A 24,073-nucleotide genomic window follows, 5' to 3' on the forward strand; every position below is an offset into this window, starting at 1 on the left:
AATTATAAAAAATAATTATATAATAAAATAAAAAATTAAAAAAAAAAAAAAAAAATCAAATAAAAATCAAAAAAAAAAAAATCATAACATCAAATCATCAAAAAAATATCATCACACATAATCATATCACAATCATAATCATAAAATATCAATCATCACATCATAATACTCATGAATCTCAATCATAAAATTAATCAAAAACAAAACCACATAATTAAATAAATCTTAAAATTCAAAATAATCGAATTCCGCAAATACTCACTAATTACTTCTAATCACTCTACTACTCCGCGACGTCCTCAGCCGCATCCACCCGTCCCCACCATAGTCACACCACCACCACAACGCACCCACCCCACACCACCACCACACCACACACACTGCACAACATCCATTACATAATAACACATATACATATGCAACAATATGCATACATATATATATGCATATATATTATATACATATATATATATAACATATACATATAATAATATAATAATATAAATTAAAATTCATAAAATAATATAAATAATATTACAACTACGATTAATTAAGAAAAAAATTATTAAAATAATTCGAATTATATTACATTATATTTAAAAAAATAAAAAATAAACAAAAAAAAAAAAAAACAATAAAAAAAAAAAATACAAAAAAATCAAACAAAAAACCAAAAAAGAAATAAAACAACACACAAAACAATACAAAAAAACAAAAAAATATTCACATATACTATATCACACATCATATCATATCACTCATATCACACATCATCTCATCATAATCTCTCTCATCATCATCCATAATCATTCAAATTTCATTCATTTTTCAAAAAATTAAATAAAAAAAAAAAAAAAACAAATAAAAAAAAAAAAAAAAAAAAAAAAAAAAAAAAAAAATTTTAATAAAGCTATTGCAAAAAAAAAAAAAATTTTAATTTTTTAAACTAATTTTATTAATTTTATTTCCTTTTTATTTTTTTTAAAATTTATTTATTAATTTTGTCCTTTTTTTTTTTTGAAAAAACACGCTTTTTCGGGGGGGACGACGCCGACACAAGGGGGGGAAAACTTTCAACGCTCAAATTGAAGAATAGTAGCCAATTCGTCGGGCCGGATTAATGCGTGCGAATCAATTTTACAAATTCATGAATACCATACCTATATACATACATACACAATTTTTAATTTTTTTTTTTTTTTTTTTTTTTTTTTTTTTTAATTTAAAAAATTTTTAAAAAAAAAAAAAAAAAAAAAAAAAAAAAAAAAATCGAAAAATTAAAAATGAAAAATTTGAAGGAAAAGTCGGAAAGTCTCGGTTTTCGCCTTCTTTTGTCTGGATTCACTTTTTAATCTAAAAAAAAAAAAAAAAAAAAAACAAAAAAAAAAAAAAAAGGAAAAAAAAAGCTAAAAAATGGATTGGATGGTGTCATTGTGGGATGCTTGATGAGTTGATTATTTTAGACACAAGACCGTAGAGAATTGGTATTGGTAGAGACGGATCAGGATAGCGGGGGAGAAGGGGCCGCGCGGGAGAGCGGGAGGCGAGCGGCGCGCGCGCGCGGGGAGCGCGCGGGGGGGGGGGGGGGGGGGAGGGGCGGGGTGGGGGGGGGGAGGAGGCGGGAGGGGAGGGGGGGGAGGGGAGGGGGCGGAGAGGAGAGAGAGAGAGAGACAGAGAGAGGGGAGAGGGGGGGGAAAAAAAAAAAAAGGAAAAGAAAGGGTCGGGCCGGTCCGATCGATCGTCCTCGTCGATCGATCGATTTGATGAATACAAAATTTTGAATTTTTTTTTTTATTCAGGACGACAAAAAAAAAAAAAAAAAAAAAAAAAAAAAAAAAAAAAAAAAAAAAAAAACTCAAATATATTTTTTTTTTTTTTGTTTGTGTTTAAATTTAATTTTTTTTTAAATCATCAAAGTTTTTTTTTAAAAAAATCGAAAATTTTTTTTAAAAAAAAAAATCTAAAAAAATTCCTAAAATTTAAATAAAATTAAAATACCAAAAATGTTCATAATTTAAAATTTTTTTGGGGTGTTACATTAATAATTATTATTCTTATGTTAATAAAATATAATTATTGGATGTTGGATTTCCTCAAATGCAGCTAATTTTTCACTTGATTCTTTTTCTTGGATTTGGATTTGGATTATCTTATAATAAAATACTATAAATTTATTATAATTAGTTATTCTAATCCTAATAATAATTTAAGTTAATTATAAAATTAATATTTTATTTTATTAATATTAATTAAAAAAAAACCATCCTTTTTATTTTCCTATCTTATTTGCATTATGAATGATGCAAAATAAAACAAGTTAAAATAATAGGAAAGGAAGTTTTCTAATGCTCAAAATTTTCAGCTTACGAAAAGTTAGTATAAAAAACATGATTTGCATTAACAAATATGAATAGATGATGAGTGCTGCAATATATTAATGCAACACTAATAGTCATTGAATTTTACAAAATTATTACATTGAGAATAATTATTGTAATTAAATATTGTTCTATAATCAAGATAAACTTTAACTTTTAAATGTCATCTTAAAATATTGCCCCATTAAAAAAGAAAAAACACTAAAGGTTATTATGTCATTACATAATAGCAATTTTTTAATTAATTTTTAATTAATGTAATTAAGATATAGAAAAACCATTCTAGCCCTCTTAATTAGGATCAAATTGATTTATAAATAATTTTAAATATTTATATGGAGATGTGTTTAAAATTAATTAAAGGGATTATATAAAATTCAGGAATCCTCATTTTTATATAAGATAGAAATCTTTATAGTCGCACCTTATATATTTGACTCTATCTCACCCTTCCAGAAAATTCTAAAATATACATCCCTAATTTTTAGTGAATCATTTATACTTCTTCTCTCTCTCTCTTTCAATGCAGCCCAATCTCCTCCAGGCCATGGCTGTGTTCTTCATATTCATATTCATGACCATAATCTTAAATATTCGTAATCCGACCCGTGTGTTTGCCCAAGCTGATGAGCAAAGCAGAAACTGCAGCTCCTCATTTCAGTGCGGAAACCTTTCGGGTGTTGCCTATCCTTTCTGGGGATCCAATCAGCCAAGTTACTGTGGCCACTTGGGGTTCCAGCTTAATTGCAAAGGCCAAGCGGCAGAGATCACAATCATGAATTTAACTTACCAAGTCCTTAAGATCAATAGCCAGTCACAGACTCTCACAGTTGCCAGAGCAGATTACATAGCAAATCTCTGTCCCAGTGTCCTTTCCAACACCACTTTGGACCCCAATCTTTTCACTTATGCTGCTGATATTCAGAATATAACTCTGTTCTATGGCTGCCCCAACACCAACATGTCATTTCCCACAACTCCAGGGTTTTCCTCTCCGTTTTCTTGCAACTTAAGCAGCGTCAATAGCCAAAATTTTTATTTGACAAGGCACGCAGATAGCTTTCCCACCGTAATTAGCACTTACTTGAGAACGTGCGGCAGTCGTCTTATTGTTCCTGCAAATCAATCAGTTGTTCAACGCATAGAGAGCAATCCAATAGAGGAGAATTTGGTTGAAGTTCTTGAACAGGGTTTTGGGTTGCAGTGGACTGCAAATGATACCTTGTGTAAATCATGTGAATTGTCCGGTGGGCTGTGTGGTTACAACTCCACTGCAAGTGCATTTACTTGTTATTGTCCTGGCCAGCGTTATCCGTTCACCTGTGCAACATCCTCAGCCAAAGATGGTATGCTCTGTTCTGGCTTCTTTCCTGAAATTTATCTACAGGAATATTAAGTCTTCATTTGATAAACCTTCCTTTGTTTGTCTCTTGAACGTTTTTGGATTTCGATTGTTGCTTTCTGGGTGCTGTAAATGTTAAATTCATTTGTTACTTGCCCTTATGGCTCTTAAGCAATCATAACAAGTCTGCAAAGGTAGTTGTATTCCTGGTGATACATAAAATTGAACTAAATAGAAATCGTGGTCAAATTGTATTCTGGTTTCCCTGTCACTCAGCTGCTTCATTTACAGTGTTGGATTGTTTGAGCCAATGATCTGCATGTCCATATAGTCTATTCAAATCACGGTTAATTCATACTTGAGCGATATCAATTAAGATAATCAACATAAGGCATGTCTTAGAGTGCTTTTGGTTAGGTGGAAATATCTCCCAACTGAATATAATTTCAATGAGTCATTCATGTTTCTCATGATTCTTGCAGGGGGCAAATCTAATCGAACTTCGCTGGGAATAGGTCAGGTTCTTTACCAACAATTTTTAGACATATTTTAGCTTTAATTTTATGCAGGGTTAGTAACACGAAAATCTGATTCATTCCAGGACTTGCTATAGCAGCCACTACTATTGTCATTGTTTGTATTGGATGCTACTATTGTTTTATTAGAAGACGAGGATTTTGCAGTGACAAAGTAAAGACATTGTTGTGGGAAAATAGTAAAGAAGATGAAAAGATAGAGGCATTTATTATGAACTATCCTTCTCTCATGCCAAAGCGATATTCATACGCAGATATAAAGAAAATGACCAACTCATTCATCCATAAGCTAGGTGAAGGAGGATTTGGAGGTGTATACAAAGGAAAATTACCAGATGGTCGCTTTGTGGCCATAAAAGTTCTAAGCAAGTCTACAGGTGAGGGGGAAGAATTCATTAATGAAGTTGGAAGCATTAGTAGAACTTCCCATGTAAATATAGTTACTCTTTTAGGGTTTTGCTATGAGAGGACTAGAAGAGCTTTGATCTATAAATACATGCCCAATGGATCTTTAGATAAGTTCATAAATGATCCAGGATCTCAGCATGATAACTGTGATTTAGGGTGGAAAATGTTATATGACATTGCAATTGGCACTGCTAGAGGTTTAGAGTATTTGCATAGAGGTTGTAATACAAGGATTGTGCATTTTGACATAAAACCTCATAACATTCTTCTAGATGAAAATTTTTGTCCTAAAATCTCTGATTTTGGTCTTGCAAAATTATGCAAGGGAAAGGAAAGTATGGTGTCGATGTTGGGTGCGAGAGGGACAGCTGGGTATATAGCTCCAGAAGTATTCATGAGAAGCTATGGAGGGGTTTCGTATAAGTCTGATGTGTATAGTTATGGAATGATGATTATTGAAATCTTTGGAGGAAAAAACAACACTGAAGCAGGAGTTTCTGACACCAGCGATATATACTTCCCAAATTGGATATATAAACACATTGAATCAGGAGAGATTTCTAGACTTCATAGAAACATAACAACAGAAGAAGAAGAAACGATAAGAAGGATGATCATAGTGGGCTTGTGGTGCATTCAGACAAATCCATCAGATAGACCTTCAATGACAAAGGTATTAGAGATGTTGGAAGTTAATGTTCAATCCCTGCAAATTCCACCGAAGCCTCTCCTGTTTGTTTCAAGCACACCACTGCAGTACTCTTCCGTTGCATCATCAGCACCAGAAAATATGATCACAGAAGAATGAAAGGAAAAGTTATGTCATTAGCTGAAACCTAAACGTTGGAGGCATCATCAGTTTAGAAGTGTAACGGGTAATATAAAAACCTGTCATATTTTCAGCAAATTCAAAATCTCAACATCAAGACTCAAGAGGAAAGATTTTGTTGGTGGCCAAAATAGCTCATGTAATAACTATAGTTGTTATGTTCGAATAAGGTAGCATGGTAGACATACCTGACTAGCCCTCACCCTTATGGAGGTGAATTCTAAAGCTAAAGAAGTATTTGAAGCATAGGCTCTGTTATTTCTCTGTATATTAAAGTTGCTGGAGTGATGTGAAAATTTTGATGATCGTAATTTAACTCAGTTACAGGGAGAGGAGATTATTTACTCGTAGTAGTTTCCTATTCCTATGTCAACTGTATTTGTTAGCAGTTAATAGATTCGTGAAAGAATAAAAATTAGTCAAAGCTCTATTTATATGGGATTTTAAATGAATCGATATTTAAATATGATATTATATATAGTAGCATTTTAGGGTTAATATGTGCAAATAAATCTAAACTATATTCGTTTTTGGCAATCGTGTCTATGCTTTCAGTTTTATCAATTTAATTCATAAGTAAATTGTATCCTAATGACACTTTTCAGCTCTAAAAATTTAAGATTTATATTTCCATGTCTCAAGTTCAAATTTCGTTGTATAGGATGAGAAGCTTATGAAAAGATTGTGTAAATCATTCCATGATTAAAAAAAAAAAAACAAAAATCTCAACTTTGTCTAGCACTAATGCCTTACAGGACCATGTTAAAAAGTCAGACATTTATACCATGAATCAAATTGAATTGCATAATTTGATATATAATTAATGAAAATGACTCAATATGATATGAAAAATCTTCAAATAATTAATTTTAAAACAATTTTGTCGATTTTTATAATAAATTAAAATCAAATAAAAAAACGTTTTATATATGGTGACAGAGTCACTTAGAGCTCCCCTGAAATTTTGAAAATTTTCAAGGGTTTAATGATATATTTTTCAAAAAAGAAATCTATTACTATATTAAATTTTGATGAGTATAAGATTCTTGATAGTTTTAAAACTTCAAGTAATTTAATAATAATTTTATAAAAAAATTTCAAATTCTTTATTAAAAAAATAATATGCCAGTGAAATATAAATCTTCTCATTTACAAAAAAAAAAAAAAAAATCTAAATCATTATTACCTCTTGGTCTAGTATTTTCAATCACTTTCATTTTATCATTTTTCTCATCTATCAAATTCGTAATTATCGGTTTCTACTCTTTAAAATTTAAATTATTGAACAATATCATAAAAAAAAAATTTAACATAATTCTCTGATCATTTTTTATATCAATTTAAAACATTAGTAGTTTTCTTCTTGTAATCCCATTGTTATTTTAATTTTTTTTTCTTATTAAAATGTCTTCATATTCAAATTAAAAAAAAAAATCTTTCATGATATTACAAGTTAAACCATGTCATTTATTTTGCTTAATCTATAATTTTAATTGAATTTACTTTTCAAAATTAAAAAAAAATTAAGATAAATTGAATAAGTTTTTTAATATTAGCTCATCAATATGTTTTAGGTTTAATAATTAATGATATTTATCATTCATTATATTTTTGAACTAATAGCAATTCTAATTAATTTTTAACAAATTAATTTAAAAAAAATTAAATTATTTTTTTTTTCATTATATTTATTAAAAAAATTTTGTTAACTCAACTCAACTCAACTCAACTCAACTAAGCTTTTATCTCAAAAATTTGGGGTCAGCTATATAAATTTGCTTTCTCCACTCTAAACGATTTTGGGTTAAATCCTCAGAAATGTGTAATGCTTCTAGGTCATGTTGTACTACTCTCCTCCAAGTCAATTTAGGTCTACTCCTTTTTTTCTTTCTATCCTCTAACCTAATGTGCTCTACTTGTCTAACTGGAGCCTTTGTATATCTACGCTTTACATGACCAAATTACCTCAATCTCCCTTCTCTCAACTTATCCTCAATTGGCACCACTCCTACCTTTTCTCTAATACTCTCACTACGGACTTTATCTAGTTTAGTATGGCCACTCATCCACCTTAACATTCTCATCTCTGCAACTCTCATCTTAGACGCATATGACTCCTTCAGTGTCCAACACTCAATACCATATAATATAGCCGGTCGTATGGCTGTATGGTAAAATTTTCTTTTCAACTTATTGGGAATCTTGCGATCACATAAAACTCCCGTGGCATGTCTCCACTTCAACCATCCTGCTTTAATCCTATGACTAACATCCTTCTCACATCCCCCATCTACTTGAAGGACTGAGCCGAGGTATTTAAAGTGATTACTTTGGGATACTACCACTCCATCCAAACTAACTCCTTCCCTATCACCAGTTTGGCCTTCACTGAACTTGCAATACATGTATTCTGTCTTCGTTCTACTTAACTTAAAGCCCTTTAACTCTAGAGTACTTCTCCAAAGCTCTAGCTTTATATTGACTCCTTCTCGCGTCTCATCTATCAAAACAATATCATCCGCAAACATCATGCACCAATGAATACTCTCTTGTATATATTTTGTCAATTCATCTAAAACTAATGTAAAAAGGTAAGGGCTTATAGCTGATCCTTGGTGTAATCCAATTGAGATCAAAAAATCTCTTGTGTCCCCTCCCACTGTGCTCACAATAGTAGTTGCTCCTTCATATATATCTTTCAATACTTGTATGTACCTAATAGATACCCTTTTTTGTTCTAACACACTCCATAAGACATCTCTTGGAACACTATCATAAGTCTTCTTCAAATCAATAAAAATCATGTATATATCTTTCTTCACATCTCTATATTTCTCCATCAAGCTTCTAATGAGAAAGATTGCTTCCATAGTTGAACGACCGGGTATGAAGCCAAATTGATTGAGAGAGATAGAAGAATCATGGCGTAGTCGATGCTCTACAACTCTCTCCCACAACTTCATAGTATGGCTCATGAGTTTAATTCTTCTATAATTCGAGCAACTCTGTATGTCTCCCTTATTTTTAAAAATAGGTACTAAAATACTCCTCCTCCATTCATCAGGCATTTTCTTTGAGTTTAGAATCTTATTAAATAATTTAGTTAACCATGCCACTCTCATATCTCCCAAACACTTCCACACTTCAATTGGTATTCCATTGGGTCCACAGGCTTTACCCACTTTCATTCTCTTAAGTGCTTCCATTACTTCTAAAGATCTAATCCTTCTAGTATAATTCACATTCTTTTCTATTCTTCTATAGTCTATATTTACACTATTACCATTTTGACTATTATTAAAGAGATCATTAAAATAATTTCTCCATCTTTCTTAAATGTCCTCATCTTTCACCAACACTTTTCTTTCTTTATCCTTAATGCACCTAACTTGATTGAGATCTTGACATTTCCTTTCTCTCCTCCTTACTAATCTATAAATATCTTTCTCTCCTTCTTTAGTTTTAAGTTTTTCATATAACTTTTTAAAGGCATGTGCTCTTACTTGACTAACTGCCTTTTTTGCCTATTTTTTTGCTATCTTATACTGTTCATATTTCTCATTATTATCACATTTAGGTAATTTCTTATACTGTTCCCTTTTTCTCTTCACTGCCTTTTGTACTTCCTTATTCCACCACCATCTTCCTTTTGAGGGTGGTCCATGTTCTTTAGACTCTCCAAGTACTTTTCTAGCTACTTCTTTAATCTTTGATGCCATCTGTATCCACATATCATTTGCCTCCATATCCAGCTTCCATGCTTCGGACTCGAGAAGCTCATTTTTGAACTTCACTTGCTTTACTCCTTTGAACTCCCACCACTTTGTTCGAGCCACATTATTTCTTCTGACCTTACTTGAATTGTTCCTAAACTTGACATCCAAGACCACTAACTGATGTTGACTTGTTAAAGTCTCTCCTAGAATGACCTTGCAATCCTTGTATAGAGCTCTATTTGTCTTCCTGGTTAAGAGGAAGTTGATTTGGCTTCTATGTTGCCCACTTTTGAAAGTCACTAAATGTGACTCTCTTTTTATAAAGTAGGTATTTGCTAGCATTAGGTCATATGCCATAGCAAAATCCATGATGCTTTTTCTCCCCTCATTTTGACTGCTAAAACCAAAACCTCCATGAACATTCTCATAACCTTGCATATCACTTCCTACATGTCCATTCAAATCTCCACCAATGAAAACATTTTCTTCATTCTGTATGCTTTGCATTAAATCATTCATATCTTCCCAAAACCTTTGTTTACTCTAACTATCTAGTCCTATTTGTGGGGCATAAGCACTAACTACATTTATTGTTTCTTCTTCTAGTACTAGCTTTACTAGTATAATTCTATCTCCTACTCTTTTCACAGCTATTACAGCGTCTTTCAATGTCCTGTCTATGATTATACCCACTCCGTTCTTATTTCTTTCCTTTCCGATAAACCACAGTTTGTACCCTGAATTACCCACTTCCTTGCTTTTCTCTTCTACCCATTTAGTCTTCTAAATGCAAGCAATATTCACTCTTCTCCTTTCCAAGGTATCCATAAGCTCTATTAATTTTCTTGTAAGTGATCCAATATTCCAAGTACCAACCCTGATCCTCCTCCTATCCTGTTCCTTCCTAATTTGTCTCCTTCTATGATATCTTCTATTGTTTTCTATGTCTATCTTGTGTTCTGTTCCACTATCTGTTCTACTATCTATCCTATGGACTAACTTCTTTACCCACACCCGTCCATGATGTGGGAACCCTTGCTCACTTAACACCATACTCGGGAGCTCGCATGGCGCGTTGCTTTCAGTGAACGCCCGACACCCTTGCATATTTCTCACTACACCCAGGCTTTGATGTAGCGCGTCGTAAGTAGAGGACGCCCTAATGTTTATATCATTTGAATCCATATCATAAGGTGTGACGAAATTTTTATGCTGGTTGTTACCAACCGCAATCCTCCTCCTTTATCCAGGCTTGGGATCGGCAAAGCGCAAACTACTTAAGCGGAGTTTAAAATTTTTTTTGTTATGGTTATAAAATGATTCTATTAGTTAACTATTACAAAATTATCACTATTAGTCAATCAATTTATTCAATCAATAACTAAGCGAGTGATTTATTAACAAATAATATATTTTAATTGAGCTCCACTAATCTAAATTTCTACCTTAGTCACTGTTTGAATATGTAATTGTTATTTTTATCTAATTAAGTGATTATATTTTTAAAACATTCTATACTAAACCATTTTAAAAATCAAATCAAACTATAATATTTAATCTTGATTTGGTTTGGTTTCTTTAATTAAATAACTTAATTCTATTTAGCATTATGTAAATATGGTTTGCAGTTTAACTAGGAAGCTGGTTGGAAATTGTGATTTAATGAATCTATAGCCAGGACTATTCTTCATTAGACCAAATTTATCCTCTTCCTTACATTTTTAACATGTTTTTTAAGGTTTTCATGTGATAATTAAGGAAGTATTTGATTGAATTACTATTATCTTATTTAATTATTTCAATTTAAGGTGACACTGCTAAAATGATTGAAGAAGAGATAGAAATGTGATAAGATGAATTTTAAGAAATTATAAAAATAATTTTTATATTTAGTGAGATGATAAAATTTGAAAAACTTAATTAATATTCCTTAATTTTATCAAATGACGGATAAAAGTGGATCGGAGGGAGTACAATCCTTAGAAGTCAAGCATCTGAATATAGTGTCTACAACCTCCTCCCTCTCTCTGAAAATGGAACCGTATCTCTTTCCAAGTATGTCTTTTGATTTTAATCATGACTAAAATCTTTCTCTGCCATCCTTCGTTTGTCTGCCAATGACGAGCGATATCAAAACTGCAGCGCATCATTTGAAGGCGGAAACATTATTTATTGGCTATCCTTTCTGGGGTTTGAATCGACCTGATTATTGTGGCATCCCCAACTTCTGGCTTGATTGCACTGATCAATAGGCGGTGATCACCATCAAGAACATAACTTACCAAGTGCTTGAAATCGATAGCGAGGCACAGAATCTAAAGGTTGCTAGAACAGATTACATAAATGGAATCTGTCCTAACGTCTGCTTATCAACACCACTTTGGATTTCATCTATTTCAGCTATGCTTCTGATATTCAGAATGTAACTCTATACTACGGTTGTTCCGGGCCTTCAACCTCAATTGCAATTTCAGGGTTTTCCCTCAGTTTTCTTGTAAACTAAATGGCACCGATAGCAATGGTACGGGACAAGGAACGGAGACATAGGTAATTCTACAATAATCAATCTCTTGGGGTAACATTCGTTCCAGTAACTCAATCAGCTGTTCAGACTTTAGAGAACAGTCTAAGTCTAACCGAGGGAAATTTGGTTATAGCTCTAGAACAAGGTTTTGGATTGCAGTGGGAAGCAGTTCAATCGTGGAGTATCTACAACAAATCAACCCGAATCATCAGCTGTCCCTTCTGGGAGATTATTGTATTGAGCCTGGAGTACCACCTCAATAAATTCAACTATTAATGCAAGAACCTGGCAGCTGCCGATCAATAAAATTTACCTACAACAACGTTGCAACCTAAAGCAAAGTGTATATGAATTCAAGAAAACAAAAACTATAGCATTTGGTGAATTACTATATATTAGAAAATGTATGATTTTGAAATAAATCATTTGCAAGAAAAAAAATTCAAAAGAATTTTCACATAATCATATGTGAATTTTATTTTTTTTTAAAATTTAAATTAAAAAGAATTAAATTCTTTCTATTTCAAATATAAAAATTAATAAAAAAAACAATTGAATTTAATTTTTATAAAATTTTACATTCTAAACAAAGGGTAAATGAGCATTTTCTTACTCTTCCAGCGGAATAAAAATTTGCCAATGAATCCAAATTTGAAACATCTTTATTCCTTTTGTGAATTGTTGAAATGCGATTATAACCATCTCAATTCTTATTCTCAAAATGATGACAGATCCAAAATCTCTTGTAGATAACAGTATAAACAAAAACAAAAGTTCAATTGAAAGATGCTCATTATCAAGTAATGAAGAAACAAAAGAAGAACTTAATTTGTGGCAGAACGTAGATCCACGGAGTGTCGTGATTAAGGAGGTTGTTCCATAAAACAGAACCTAATAATAACGAGAAGAGTTAGGGGTTTGAGATGTTAATGAGAAAACTTTGACAAAAAAAGAGTATGTAACTACTAACGGGGAAAATTCTAGGATGCTACCGGCCAATACAATGATCTGGCATGTCTTTTTTTCTTTTCTTATTAGACGATATTACGTCCGTTATTTTCAATTAGTTGTTAACTACTAATTTAAAAAATTCTTTGAACCAATTATATGCTTCATTAACAATTTTAAAGTTCGAGCATATAAGCCGCTCATAACACTAGTCCATGGTCAAGTGTCTGTTTAGAAGGTTGCTGGTGTGCGCTAGTTTATGCATTTTTCGCTTTGCTGGTGCGAGCTGTTTTGTTACCATCAGCTGCAATTTTTTTTGTTCTTACTCTGCTGCTCTGTTTTTTTTTTGTTTTGTTATGTTTGGCTGCTTGTTTTGCTCGTTTTGCTGGTTTTGCTTCTTGTTGTCTTGGAGTTTGTCATGGCTGCTTTGTACCTTTTATCAGGTTGTTACTCTTACCATCGTCTCAAGCCAAAGCAGTATTCATATTCAGATATAGAAAAAATGACATACTCATTCAAGCATAAGCTAGGTGAAGTCGAATTTGGAGGTGTCTACAAAAGAAAGTTACAGATAGTCGTTTTGTTGCGGTAAGAGTCCTAAATAAGTCTACAGCTGATGGAGACGAATTTATTAATGAAGTTGCAAGTATTAGTAGAACTTCCCATTTAAACATAGCTTCTCTTTTGGGGTTTTGCTACGAAAGGACTAAAAGAGCATTGATCTATGAATACATGCCAAATGGATCTCTAGATAAATTCATAAATGATCAATGTTCTGAGCATAACTGATGAAGGTTGTGACATTTTGCTGTCACACTATGCAGGATTTGGGTTTTTGATTATTGTACTTAGTCTAGCTTTTTGGTTTTAGAAGTATGGCTGCCTGTTTTAGTAGGTAGAAAAGCTTATAAAGAAGGTATGGTAAAGCTGATATAAAACAGTAATGTACTTGATGTTCTCTTTATATACATTGCTGGAAATGAATGAGAATGAGTGAGAGTGAGAAATATTCATATTTCTGCAACTTAACTCTATTTTCTCCTTTCCATTTCTGTAACTTATGCAGTTTTAGTTTCTTGTGTCTTGTTTATCTTCTTTCAAATACCAACAAGTGGTATCAGAACTAAATGATCTTTGAGGGACTATGAGTTTGAGAGGAAAAACAAGAACTTTTCTCTTAGGGTCCATTCAAATATGAGAAAGAGAGAAAAAGAAAAAAGAAAGAGTGTGAGTTTCAAGTAGAAGCATGGCTTCCACATTATTGTTCATTTGTGTCTTCTTAACTCAAATTCTTGTAACAGAAAAATATGCTTTTTATTATTAAAAAAGAAAAAGAAGTCTTTTACAAAGTTATGTGCAAGAAATTTTTGAGAAACATGTGTTTTATGTTTTTGAGACTTAAAGTGTGTCTTCCTTGTTATTTTAAGAGAGGGAGGTTTTATTTTAAGAGACATTGAATCTTTGTTTTCTGTTATGTTGATTTATTGTTTGAGTCTCTTACTTCAACAATGGTGGCTTATTCAAGCACCATTTGCTCCATTCTCAAGGGTGAAAAGCTTTGAATTTTCTTATCATGGGAAGACCAGCAAGTCTCTTAACTGGAAAAAAAAAAAATCATGTTGGAGAGACCATTGCATGTCTATAAATTGTATAAACTTTGAGAGACCAACAAGTCTTAAAACTGAAAATATTGAAGAAACCATCAAGTCTTTAAACTGCTGAGATTGAAGGGACCGACATGTCCAAAAAACTGCAAAATTATGTTGGAAGGGACCTCTGCATGTCCATAATCTACAGAAAAGTCCTTTGAGGGACCTTAGCAAGTCCAAAAACTGCAAAGAGATTTGGTTGAGGGCCTTGATCTATTATTTGTAAGTTTTTTTTATTGTTGAAGGAAGAGCAAAAAAAGAACTTGGAAGAAAGTCATATGAAGAAATCTTAGTATGGTCTTGATGAAGAGTTACTCTAAAGGAGGAGGTTTTCATCCAGCAGTGGCGTATTCTCTTGGAATTTATGGAAAGGAGAACTGGTGGCCCAACTCTCTTGCATCTAAGTTTGATTTTCTGAAATTTGAAACATTAAAGAGTGGCCTTGGTGTTTCCAGCAAAAATGCCAAGGAGGAGTGGTGAAGGTTGTGACATTTTGCTGTCACACTATGCAGGATTTGGTTTTTTGATTATTGTACTTAGTCTAGCTTTTTGGTTTTAGAAGTATGACTGCCTGTTTTAGTAGGTAGAAAAGCTTATAAAGAGGCTATGGTAAAGCTGATGTAATACAGTAATGTACTTGATGTTCTCTTTATATATGTTACTGGAAATGAATGGGAATGAGTAAGAGTGAGAAATATTCATATTCCTACAACTTAACTCTGTTTTCTCCTCTCCATTTCTGTAACTTATACAGTTTTAGTTTCTTGTTTTATCTTCTTTCAAATACCAACAATAACAAATGCCAGTTAGACCAGAAAATATTATATGATATTGCAATTGGCATTGCTAGAGGTCTAGAATACTTACATCGTGGTTGTGATACCAGGATTGTGCATTTTGACATAAAACCACAATGTTTTGTCCAAATATCTGAGACTTTGGTCTTGCAAAGCAATGCAAGAGAAAGGAAAGTACAGTCTCAATGCTGGGTGTGAGAGGGACTCCTGGATATATAGCTCCTGAAGTATTCATGAGAAACTTTGGTGGGGTTTCTTGCAAGTCTGATGTGTATAGTTATGGAATGATGATTCTTGAAATGTTTGGAGGAAGAAACAATATTAATGTTCGAGCATCTCAGAGCAGTGAAATGTATTTTCCGGAATGGATTTATAAGCACCTTGAATCGGGGCAGAATTCTATTCTTGATGAGAACATAACAATCGAGGAAGAAGAGACAGTCATCAGAAGTGATGCGGCCACTACGAAAAGTGATAAGAGATACAGAGTTGATTTGAGATAGTAAGTATGCCTACATTCTCTTTGGTCCTTTTCTGATATTTATAGGCTTTTGTTAGAAAAATAATTGTTATTTCAATTACAAAAGTGATTTTGGGTTATCATTATGAGATTGTCTCCTAAAAATCTGCTAGAAATCTGTCTTTATTATATAATGATTTTGATATTGCTTAGTATGGATTTTGCTCAGCTTGTTGGGTGAGCATTGTTACTCTGTTTGTCCGGTCTAGGTCAAACCATCTCTTGTTAGGCTCGAGACTGCTCAGATTAGATAACCAAGCAATCTCCGATTCGGTTTTGACGAATTTTGTCATTTTTTACTGCCGCACTAGATATCTTATTGGATATTGTTAGGCGAGTAGTATCAAGAAGGATAAACATTGTGGGTTTGTGGAGCATTCAAACCAATCCTTTAAATTTCAGACAATCAGATCCGATATACAAATTAATATATAGAAATCCCATATTTTTGGTTTTGGGATATCAAAGGAATAAGCCTACCTTTCCAGTGACCGTCAGCACCCATGCTGGCGAGATGAAAACAATCAAAGATTCCATACCAACTTATTTCAGGCTATACGAATTTAAGTGCAACATATCACTCTAGGTCTTACACTATCGTTACCCCCTTGTGGACAAGGAGCAACTAAGTGAATCTAAACCCTCACAGCTCTGCAGAATGCTCTGAGATTAACAAACTAAAACTTATTGGTCTATTTATATGAGATTTTAAATGAATCGATGCTTAAATTTGATTTATATATATATTTTAACATTTTAGAATTAATATGAGCAAATAAATTCTAAACTATGGCCGCTTTTGGCAATTGTGTTTATGCTTTCAATTTTATTAATTTAATTCATAAGTCAATTGTTTCCTTATAAGACATTTCAGCCCTAAAAATTTAAGATTTATATTTCCAGGTCGTAAGTTCAAATTTTGCTGCGTAGGATGAGAAGTTTGTGAAAAAGAGGGAGAGTCAGTCAACCCATTGTGTAAATTATTCCATAGGGAAAATAAATCTCAAACTTTGTCCATCAATCAAGCCTGCAGGACCGCGTGAAAAAGTCGCACATTTTATTCTCTGAACCACATTGAATTATATAATTTGATATATAATTAATGAGAATGACTCAATTTGATTTGAAAACTTTTCAAATAATTAATTTTAAAATAATTTTGTTTATTTTTATTATATATAAACTTAAAATTTTTAACAAAAATTTGACCCATGACTTTGACTTCAACATTAAGATGACACTTGATATATTAATAAATAATAATTTTAAATTTCACTTTATTTTATTTTTTTAATTATTATTATTATAATTAATACTATTAAATAATTTTAAATAATAATTTTATTTAAAAATATAAAACATTTAAAATTTAAAAAAGATAAAATATTTGAAATTTAATTTTAATAAATTATATATATTTATATTTAAAGGTTTTGATTGTAAAAAAAAATTATTTTTTTAATAGATTTTAATTTGTCATTATACAAAAGGCTTTTATATATATATATATATCATTTGAGATTTATAAGAGTAATTTATAATTTTTTTTTTTAGATTTTTAGTTTTTTGGGTGAGAATACAATACTATAAATTGGTTTTTTATATCTCAAATTATTATTTAAAATCAATTTAAGAAAATAATATAAAATATTCATAAAAAGTTTACATTTATTGATCGATCGTAATTTTTTATTAAATTTAATAATTTTTAATAATAAATTAATTTTTATTATCATTCAATTATTTTAAGGATTATGGTTATAATTTACTAAAAAAAAAGACATCATATATATACGTATAATAATTTTATTTAAAAATATAAAAAATTTAAAATTTATTTTTAACTTATTTTTTAATTATTAGTAAATATAAAATATTTAAAATTTTAAAAAATATAAAATATTTGAAATTTTATTTTAAAAGTGAATTTAATTTAATTAAAATCAAACTAAATCAATTAAATCAGTATTTTAAAAAAATTCAAAACAAACCGAATTTAATTACTTAATAGGTAAAATATTGCTTTAAAATTTTATTTGGTTAGTTATTTTGATTTAAATAAAATATTATTAAATCATTATGTATTGGTACACAAATTAATATAATAAATAAATTTTTAATCAATATATAAAAAAATAAATAATTTAACTAATGGAAGTTGATTTGATTTAGGTTAAATAAAAATTAGAAATAAAAAGTTTAAATTATGGTGCGCGGGTGGACTAGTTAAAATAAATTCAAAAGCCGTTTTGCATATATATAATTGTTATTTTTTTTATTTAATTAAGTCATTACATTTTTAAAATATTGTATACTAATCGAGTTTAAAAATCAAATCAAACTATAAATTTAAGCTGGATTTGATTTGGTCTCTTTAATTAAATAATTTAATTTTATTTAACATTTTGTAAATATGGTTTGTAGTTTAGCTAGGAAGCCAGTTGTAAATTGTGACATAATGGATCTCTAGCTAGGATGCTTCTCCCTTAGACCAATTTTATGGGATAGAAGTCAATTTACTTCATCTGCCCAGCATCTGAATATTGTGCCTACAATCTCCTCCTCATCTCTTTGGAAATGGAACCCCTTCTCTTCCCAACTATGCCTTTGATTTTAATCATGACAATAATCTTCCTCTGCCCTCCTTCGTTTGTGTCTGCCAATGATGAGCGATATCAAAACTGCAGCTCAACATTTCAGTGCGGAAACATTACAAATATTGGCTATCCTTTCTGGGGTTTGAACCGACCTGATTATTGTGGCAACCCCAACTTTAGGCTTAATTGCATTGACCAAACGGCCGTGATCACCATCAAGAATTTAACTTACCAAGTGCTTGAAATCGATAGCGTGGCAAAGAATCTTACGGTTGCCAGAACAGATTACATAGGAAGCATCTGTCCTAACCTCCTTATCAACACCACTTTGGATTTTGTCCATTTCAGCTATGCTTCTGATATTCAGAATGTAACTCTATATTACGGTTGCTCCTCCCCTTCAACCACGATTGGCATTGCAGGGTTTTCTCCTCAGTTTACATGTAAATTAAACGACACGGATATCAATGGTTTCTACGGGACGAGGAACATTGATCTAGGTAATTCTACAATAATCAATCTCCTGAGGTCGTGCAACAATAGCGTTGTCGTTCCAGCAACTGAATCAGCTATTAACTCTTTAGAGAATAGTCTAATAAGTCTAAACGAGGAGAATTTGGTTACAGCTCTAGAGCAAGGTTTTGGATTGCAATGGCAAGCAAACAATTCCGTTTGCGAGACGTGTAAAATTTCCGGTGGGTCGTGTGGTTACAACACAACTACTAATTCATTTGCTTGTTATTGCACTAATCAGACTGAGTCTGAGCAGTACAATTGTGGACGATCTACAACAAATCAACCCGAATCATCATCAGGTGTGTCTTCTTTTCTATTTGTTTTTTCTCGAAATATATCACGCAATAGACTGCTTGGGTTTAGGTATAGCCATTATTCTCATGGGGGCTACAAACTGGATAGAAATACTTTTCTGAATACTCTGAACGAACCATGTGCACTTTCCAAAGACTAGGTGCTTCAGAATTAGGTATCACTAAACTTTGATCTCGGGCATGGCATCCTTCATCCTTGACTAGGTTTTTCCATCCAACGACCCAATTAACAATTAGGCGAGAACTATTAGTTTGATTGGTAAAACTCTTCAATTACGCTGGACTTAGTAAACAAACATTAATTACATTAATTCCATTAATTATGTAAGTTAGATAAAGACTGTGATCCATTCCAATCTACTGAGGGAGAGAACATTTGATAATTTGTGAAACTTAAAAGCCTGCTTGGGTTTGTTAACAAACTATATTCTACCAAAAAAAAAAATCTTTCGTGGTATTTATTAAGATTTATTAAATATATTTATTTATTATTAATTTTAAATCAAATATTATTAATATTATATAAAAATATATAATTACATAAAAATGGTGTAATATTATATAGAAAACATAATTTTTTATATTATCGATATAAAATTAATAATAAATAAATATGTTTAATGAATTTTAACAAATATGATATTCATTCATAAAAAAAAATAAAAAAAAAATCGACTAATTGTCTCTGCTGCCAATAATTCATTGTTATTTAATATTAGCAAAATGATAGATAAAAAGTTGACAAAAAAAAAATTACAAACAAATTTTTTGTTTTTATGAGTAAATGTTCATTATCTTCCATGCATATCTTAATCATTATTTTCATGATTGTTATGAGCTAGCGTGCGTTGCCTATAAGAGTGTGTGTGCGTAACTGTGTATATATATTTTATAAAAATTATGCAAAAATAGTTTTTTTTTTATTACTATTATCATTCTTTAGTTTAATGACTTTTTTTTATCAATGAAAGCTAGCCGTTGAATCTAAAATTTAGGATTTCTAATTTTTTAAACTACACTCGTAGGTTTTTGTTATTTATCAAAGCACACTTTGGTTCAAAAACTCTCTAACTGAAAATTGTTCACGTGATATGTATTTTATAAATAAAGGGAGAATGGAGGGGAAAAATAGAGGGAGAAGACAATGATAAGATACATATTTTTCCCGTTCCCTTTTTAATTTTTAAGCTATAAATAATATTTGATAATTTTAAAATATAATTAAGAGATTTTTTTTTTTAAAGTCGTTTACAATTAAACATACCACATTAGGTGATAATATGAAAAATTTTGTGAATCAAATATGTGCTATATTAACAATTTTAAAGTTTTAAGCATACATGCCTGTCACTATTCTAGTAGTCCAGCGATCAAATATTTGTCGTGTGGTGCAAAAGATCAAGAATTCAAAACCAGGCAGCCTCTATCTATTTTAGGAATTTCCAATGTATATATTTTGAAGCACCGAAAAAAAAAACTCAACTCAACTCAACTCAACTAAGCCTTTATCCCTAAAATTTGGGGTCGGCTATATGGATTCGCTTTTTCCACTCTGAACGATTTTGGGTTAAATCCTCAGAAATGTGTAATGCTTCTAAGTCATGTTGTACTACTCTCCTCCAAGTCAATTTAGGTCTACCCCTTTTTTTCTTTCTATCCTCTAACCTAATGTGCTCTACTTGTCTAACTGGAGCCTCCGTATGTCTACGCTTCACATGACCAAACCACCTTAATCTCCCTTCTCTCAACTTATCTTCAATTGGCACCACTCCTACCTTTTCTCTAATACTTTCATTACGGACTTTATCTAGTCTAGTATGGCCACTCATCTACCTTAACATTCTCATCTCTGCAACTCTTATCTTAGATGCATACGACTCTTTCATTGCAAATTTATTTTAAAATGGTCATTCACGTATGATTAATCTTTTTGGATCTCATGATAATTGCAGGGGGCAAATCTCGTAAAGTTTCACTTAAAATAGGTAATTATGCTCTTCTACAACACACATTAGAATTTCTTTAATTTTGAGCAATATTAATAACATAGCAATATTTGTGCCATTACAGGGATTGCAATGGCAGCTGCCACTGCTATCCCCATTTTTTTAGGATGCTACTATTGTTTCAAAAGGCAAGTAATTTGCAGTGACAAAACAATGACATTGCAATGGAAGAATGCAAAACAAGAAGAAAAGATAGAGGCATTCATTATGAACTATAATTGTCTCATGCCAAAGCAATATTCATATTCAGATATAGAGAAAATGACAAACTCATTCGAGTATAAGCTAGGTGAAGGGGGATTTGGAGGTGTCTACAAAGGAAAGTTACCAGATGGTCGTTTTGTTGCAGTAAAAGTCCTAAATAAGGCTACACCTAATGGAGAAGAATTTATTAACGAAGTTGCAAGTATTAGTAGAACCTCCCATGTAAACATAGTTTCCCTTTTGGGATTTTGCTACGGAAGGACTAAAAGAGCATTGATCTATGAATACATGCCAAATGGATCTCTAGATAAGTTCATAAATGATCAATGTTCTGAGCATAACAAATGCCGGTTAGAGCAGAAAATATTACATGATATTGCAATTGGCATTGCTAGAGGTCTAGAATACTTACATCGTGGTTGTAATACCAGGATCGTGCATTTTGACATAAAACCTCAAAATGTTCTCCTAGATGAAGATTTTTGCCCAAAAATCTCAGACTTTGGTCTTGCAAAGCTATGCAAGAGAAAGGAAAGTATAGTCTCAGTGCTGGGTGCGAGAGGGACTCCAGGATATATAGCTCCAGAAGTATTCATGAGAAGCTTTGGTAGAGTTTCTTACAAGTCTGATGTGTATAGTTATGGAATGATGATTCTTGAAATGTTTGGAGGAAGAAACAATATTGATGTTGGAGCATCTCAAAGCAGCGAAATGTATTTTCCGGATTGGATTTATAAGCATCTTGAATTGGGGCAGAATTCTATTCTTGATGAGAATATAACAGTCGAGGAAGCAGAGATAATCACCAGAAAGATGTACATTGTGGGTTTTTGGTGCATTCAAACCAATCCCTCAGATAGACCATCAATGACAAAGGTCTTAGAGATGCTGGAAGGTGGTCTTCAATGCTTGCAAATTCCACCAAAACCTTTGTTACTTTCTACAGCTACACCCCTGAAGCACTCCACAACAGCACATCTGTGGTCACAAAGCAATGCAGAGGTGGTTTTGTCATTAACTGAAGTTGAATTAGCACCCAATTCAAAACTGTAACTGGTTATTAATATGCAACTTTAGGATTTGAGATGAAAAACATGGATTTATCTGGTGTTTCTAAGAGCTTAAATAAGACTACTGTTATCTTCCAATTTACATAAGATCCTTTACACTTCTGACAATCAGATTCAATATACAAATTAATATATAGAAATCCCATATTTTTGGTTTTGGGATAGCAAAGGAATGAGTCTAGCTTTCGCATAACCATCAACACCCATGCTCGTGAATGAAAACAATCCAAGATCTCATACGAGCTTATTTCAGACTATAAGAATTTAAATGTGATAAATCATGCTAGGTTTTATACTATTGTCACCTCCCTACTGGACAAGGAGCAAGCAATCTTGTTGCGAACATGGTAAGGTTAAGTATATATATCTTGCTAATATTAATAATACTTATCAGCCAGAAATGTTGGGCTAAACTCCCTCCAAAAAAATACCAGCCTAGGGGCTATATCTGTTAGAGATAATAAAATTCATTCTTGGTCATTACATCAAGCCGTATATGAAAATTTTGCCCTTATATTGCCCCCAGGCTAGCCTTTTTTTGGAGTTCTAAAACTAAAAATACGAGTTTCAATTTTGTTCTTAAGACCCAAATTTATAAGAACAAAATTTATAAATATTGCTATATTTAATTTCTCCAAAATTTATTGGTCAAATCAACCTCATAATACACTTGCTTCAAAATCAAAGGAAAGGATTAGGAAGATAGTATTTTCATCATTGCATTTCTCTCACAGTGTAATGCACCAAATTAAACACCACTGGACCACTTTTTAGGAGGAAAATGATTTCCAAAACATATAGTTATCCAAAATGAGCTAGCAAGAAACCATTATTTTGGATTTCAACAGAAATTTATTTATCCTAGGATAATTGAAACCCCCCAAATAATAACAATAATTAATAAACTTTCACTAGTATTTGGTGTACGGATGAATTTGAACCCAGGATCTTGTATTGTTCGATGTGTGAATTACGATCAACATAATTGCATAGCAGAGGTTTGAGTTTTAGTATTCACTGTTCTGTTTTTGGAATAAATAATAGAATACAAGCTCACATCGATAGCTTTGTTTGGAGGACATCAGCACCTAAAATTTTGTAATCCCCATATTTCTGTTCTCAAACTCTAACTCTGCCAGACCCTAACCACTTGCACAACACTCTCTCTTTCTTTACAATTTGCAAATTACAAGACAGCAGTTAAGTACATGACGATCTTTAAATTGTCTAAGCTATCTTGCATCATATAGACAACACAATTAGGAATTGAGAACTTCTGGCAGAAGAAGGTACTAAATACCGCATCAACCTCGAAGCAAAATTTACCTAATAAGCAGTACAGACTGAACAGAACAAAATCCCTAAATTAACTTCTGTGAATATGAAATAAATTTTCATCAATGGGAAAAAAAAATTCTTTCTTCAGCTAAAACTGAAACATACCCAATATCACTGTAATTTTATCTTGACATGCACAAATATACGAATAGAAAAGAGAGAAATAGATTACCGATAGCCACGTGACCAATCTGCTTGCGAACTCCATTTTTGTGCCCACTAGCACTTGTTGCAGGCGGAGTAGCGACTTAGGCAAGGGGATCTGGAATGGATCATGGGCCTTCAGCCCAAACAATCCATTAAAAATTAAACGAATATTGGCCAAACTATTACCTTTTTTTTTTTTCCTTGAATGAAAATAACACTATTTATAACCGCAAT

The 24,073-nt window shown here is 31.8% G+C and overlaps 2 protein-coding genes, 1 long non-coding RNA gene and 1 pseudogene across 3 annotated transcripts; 3 read left to right on the forward strand and 1 right to left on the reverse strand.

Moving 5' to 3' along the window:
• The first annotated feature begins 2,842 nt into the window (after positions 1–2,842).
• On the forward strand, positions 2,843–5,837 carry LOC110637849 (LEAF RUST 10 DISEASE-RESISTANCE LOCUS RECEPTOR-LIKE PROTEIN KINASE-like 2.1). The gene is made up of 3 exons (XM_021788204.2): positions 2,843–3,724; positions 4,203–4,235; positions 4,322–5,837. Exons 1-3 carry the CDS (start codon positions 2,902–2,904, stop codon positions 5,470–5,472), a joined length of 2,007 nt encoding a protein of 668 aa, XP_021643896.2. The 5' UTR covers positions 2,843–2,901; the 3' UTR covers positions 5,473–5,837.
• A 5,489-nt stretch (positions 5,838–11,326) lies between these two features.
• Positions 11,327–16,233, forward strand: LOC110637885 (LEAF RUST 10 DISEASE-RESISTANCE LOCUS RECEPTOR-LIKE PROTEIN KINASE-like 2.1; annotated as a pseudogene).
• A 1,930-nt stretch (positions 16,234–18,163) lies between these two features.
• On the forward strand, positions 18,164–22,432 carry LOC110637872 (LEAF RUST 10 DISEASE-RESISTANCE LOCUS RECEPTOR-LIKE PROTEIN KINASE-like 2.1). The gene is made up of 3 exons (XM_021788241.2): positions 18,164–19,059; positions 21,027–21,059; positions 21,145–22,432. Exons 1-3 carry the CDS (start codon positions 18,225–18,227, stop codon positions 22,335–22,337), a joined length of 2,061 nt encoding a protein of 686 aa, XP_021643933.2. The 5' UTR covers positions 18,164–18,224; the 3' UTR covers positions 22,338–22,432.
• On the reverse strand, positions 21,570–24,049 carry LOC131174400 (uncharacterized). The gene is made up of 2 exons (XR_009144666.1): positions 23,865–24,049; positions 21,570–22,262 (listed from the first exon to the last, which is right to left on the reverse strand). It is a non-coding gene; the product is annotated as an uncharacterized LOC131174400 (long non-coding RNA).
• Positions 24,050–24,073: the final 24 nt, after the last annotated feature.

This window comes from Hevea brasiliensis, chromosome 16, assembly GCF_030052815.1.
Source record: "Hevea brasiliensis isolate MT/VB/25A 57/8 chromosome 16, ASM3005281v1, whole genome shotgun sequence".
Taxonomy (NCBI): Eukaryota; Viridiplantae; Streptophyta; class Magnoliopsida; order Malpighiales; family Euphorbiaceae; genus Hevea; species Hevea brasiliensis.

Bases quoted from the DNA above. Each gene is read 5' to 3' on its own strand.
- LOC110637849 (XM_021788204.2), top strand. From the start codon at position 2,902: ATGCAGCCCAATCTCCTCCAGGCCATGGCTGTGTTCTTCATATTCATA. The intron at 3,725-4,202 runs GTATGCTCTGTT...TGATTCTTGCAG, and splicing joins AACATCCTCAGCCAAAGATG to GGGGCAAATCTAATCGAACT. The intron at 4,236-4,321 runs GTCAGGTTCTTT...GATTCATTCCAG, and splicing joins TCGAACTTCGCTGGGAATAG to GACTTGCTATAGCAGCCACT.
- LOC110637872 (XM_021788241.2), top strand. From the start codon at position 18,225: ATGGAACCCCTTCTCTTCCCAACTATGCCTTTGATTTTAATCATGACA. The intron at 19,060-21,026 runs GTGTGTCTTCTT...TGATAATTGCAG, and splicing joins TCAACCCGAATCATCATCAG to GGGGCAAATCTCGTAAAGTT. The intron at 21,060-21,144 runs GTAATTATGCTC...GTGCCATTACAG, and splicing joins TAAAGTTTCACTTAAAATAG to GGATTGCAATGGCAGCTGCC.